Raw genomic sequence first — 2,859 nt, forward strand, 5'->3', positions numbered from 1 at the left:
CGGTCGATTATGTGTCAAAATGGGTCAAAGCAGTTGCAACAAGAACTAATGATCATTCCGTGGTGTGCAAGTTTGTTCAATCCAACATCTTCTCAAGATTAGGGATTCCCCGAGTTATCATAATCGATGGTGGATCACATTTCAAGAATTTTGCATTTGGCAAATTGTTGAAGCGTTAGGTGTGAATCACCGAATTGCAACACCCTATCATCCTCAAACAAGTGGCCAAGTTGAAGTGTCGAATCGAGAAATTAAAGAAATTTTGATGAAGACGGTTCGGGTTGACAGAAAAGATTGGTCGACTAAGTTGGATGATGCATTGTGGGCTTATCGCACGGCTTACAAGACACCGATTTGCCAATGGAGTTGGCTCACCAGGCAATATGGGCAATTAAGAGTGTTAACTTGGATTACAACGAAGCCGCGCGAGTTAAGAAAGTTGAAATTGAACGAGTTGGAGGAAATCCGGGACGAGGCGTGTGAATGTGCTTCAAATTACAAAGAGAAATTGAAGAGGGTGCACGATGCTAAGATAAGGAAACGAACATTTGAGGTTGGGCAAAAAGTGTGGCTTTACAATTCAAGACTCAAATTGTTTCCCAGGAAGCTCAAGAGCAAATGGATGGGCCCGTTTGTGATCACAAGGGTCGGGAAGTTTGGTGATGTGGAAATTGAGTACATGCAAAGTCAAGCTAAACAAGTGGTGAATGGACATCGTCTCAAACCGTACTTAGAAGGGAAGGATGTGAACATGCATAACAATGACAAGGTGAGTTTCCTCTTAAGCTCACCGGACGGTTCCAACGCATAAAGGCCAAGGTATGTTGTAGGGTGTAAATAACTTTTGTTAAATTTGTTTTTAAAAAATTACCTTTCTCTCATTAGGAGTGTGTTCGAGTCAAGTGTGAGGAAGTTCTTAGGAATTTCTCTACCATGTTGAGGACAACTTCCTCCTATAATCTTTTCCAATTAACAACTAAAATCCAAGTTTCTTAACCCGATTGTGAGTGAAACTCCGTGAGATTTAACATTACAACCCTCATTCCTTCTCATTCTCAAGTGTTACCCCGTTTGTGAGGATTTGGATCCCGAAAATTTCAAAGATTTTTGGGGGTTTCTTGTTTGCTTGTCAAAAATTACTTGTTTATCATTCTAAAGCATCAACCAAGGTATTTCTTTGTCAATTCTTTGAATACATTGCAAAAATTGTTAGGGTAGTGTTGATTTGTGTAAACCCAATTGCTTGTTAGTGATAATGGTTACAAATTGTAGTTGTGGATAAGAAATAAATGTTTGTAATTAGTGATTTTTCATGGAAAAGTTGAAAAATTAGGTGTTTATTGAAGTTTTGTGACATTGGTTAATTATATAACGAGTTGTTTATACACAACTATGGTAATAAGCAAGTGTGGGGATGGACATATTGAATTAACTTGGTTTGTTTTTGGCGGTTGTGTGTATAGATGGGAAGGAATTCGGACAAGGGAAAGGGTAAGGCGACATCTTCGAGTGGTCAGGCCGCCCAAGCCAAAAGACAATAGTTGCGGGAAGCGCAAGAGCATGTGCAAGTAGAAATCCCAAAACCCGACTGGAAGGGTGAAGTGTTATCGAGTTATGCTTTAGAATGGCAACCTGAGTTTTTCAAGGATAAGATGAGTACCATAAGAGAAAGGTTGGAAGGGTTCATATGTGAGAAGGATGTGACCGACTCAAGGTTTGAAGCATTTGGCTTGTTCGACGAATTCGAAGCATTAGGTTGGGAAGCTGCTCTCCAGTGTTACGATGGAGAGAGCACGGTGTTATATGACAGGGAGATTAAGGAGTGGGTATCTACCTTAAGGTGCCCACAATTTAGGAAGGGTTCGGAGATGAAGTTGATCGGTACTGTGGGTGGAACGATGGTGGAGATGTCTTTCAAGACACTCAATCAAATTGCCCAGTTTGATAGCAAGCCAGCCAACTCGTACGTCTACCCATCGGTTAGGGATTTGTTTGACCATTTGGACAAAAGCCCGCAATGGTATAATATATTATCGTCTGTGTTGAAGGGGGGAAGAGGTATCGTCTGTATTTTAAAAGAAGGGAATTGAGGAGTGAAGCTCAATAGTTGATGACCATATGTCTCTCCAATGTGGTACCCCGTCGGAGTGACATTTCGGTGGTAAGAAACCGTGACATGCCCATTTTGGCCGCTTTAATGAGTGGCAAGCCGAGAATTTCCTTTCGCTACTGTAAGGCCCCGAACCCCGGGAAACCCCACAGTTGGTAATCATACAAAACACTTGAGAAATTAAATAAACTTAAAAACAATTCTTTGCATTAAAATAGCATTACAGAGTATAACTTGGCGAAAAACGTAAATAGATGAATAAGTTCCCAAAATCTAAATTAATTATAACTTTTAAAAGTCTTTTGAAATAAAAAGGTTTATAAGTAATTCTTCATTCCAGTATGCCCTTCACAGTCCAAGTAGCTCCGTGCACGTCCAAACGATAAGGCATCCTCTTCCTAACATGAAACTCACACTAACATGCACACAAAGTCACTTAAGCTGAGTGAGTTCAAGTTTTAAATAAGTAGCAATAGTTTTAATAATCATTCCAACGGTTTTAAAAAGGGTAAACGGAAGTCATCGGTTAGGTCACCACATTCAAATAAATAATCATCCTTACGTATGAGCATCTCTATACGTGCATTCCTATATATATATCATTATATATATATATATAACATTCAATAATAACATTCAGGGACTAGAAAACATACAACCCAAACACGTAACATTCAGCGCATGCAAACACAAAGTAGGCATACGCAACATTCAGTAGTCGATACGACTACAAACATTTAGGGTCAAGC

General features: G+C 39.6%; 1 protein-coding gene across 1 annotated transcript; it reads left to right on the forward strand.

Moving 5' to 3' along the window:
* Positions 1-265: 265 nt before the first annotated feature.
* LOC143567237 (uncharacterized) lies at positions 266-1,541 on the forward strand. Its single transcript, XM_077053701.1, has 2 exons — positions 266-769; positions 1,464-1,541. The coding sequence occupies exons 1-2, from the start codon at positions 266-268 to the stop codon at positions 1,539-1,541; spliced, it is 582 nt and encodes a 193-aa protein (XP_076909816.1).
* Positions 1,542-2,859: the final 1,318 nt, after the last annotated feature.

This window comes from Bidens hawaiensis, unplaced genomic scaffold (genome assembly GCF_021521415.1).
Source record: "Bidens hawaiensis isolate Kalapana, Puna unplaced genomic scaffold, B.hawaiensis_p1.1 tig00023241_1, whole genome shotgun sequence".
NCBI classification, from domain to species: domain Eukaryota; kingdom Viridiplantae; phylum Streptophyta; class Magnoliopsida; order Asterales; family Asteraceae; genus Bidens; species Bidens hawaiensis.

Bases quoted from the DNA above. Each gene is read 5' to 3' on its own strand.
- LOC143567237 (XM_077053701.1), top strand. From the start codon at position 266: ATGAAGACGGTTCGGGTTGACAGAAAAGATTGGTCGACTAAGTTGGAT. The intron at 770-1,463 runs GTGAGTTTCCTC...TTGTGTGTATAG, and splicing joins ACATGCATAACAATGACAAG to ATGGGAAGGAATTCGGACAA.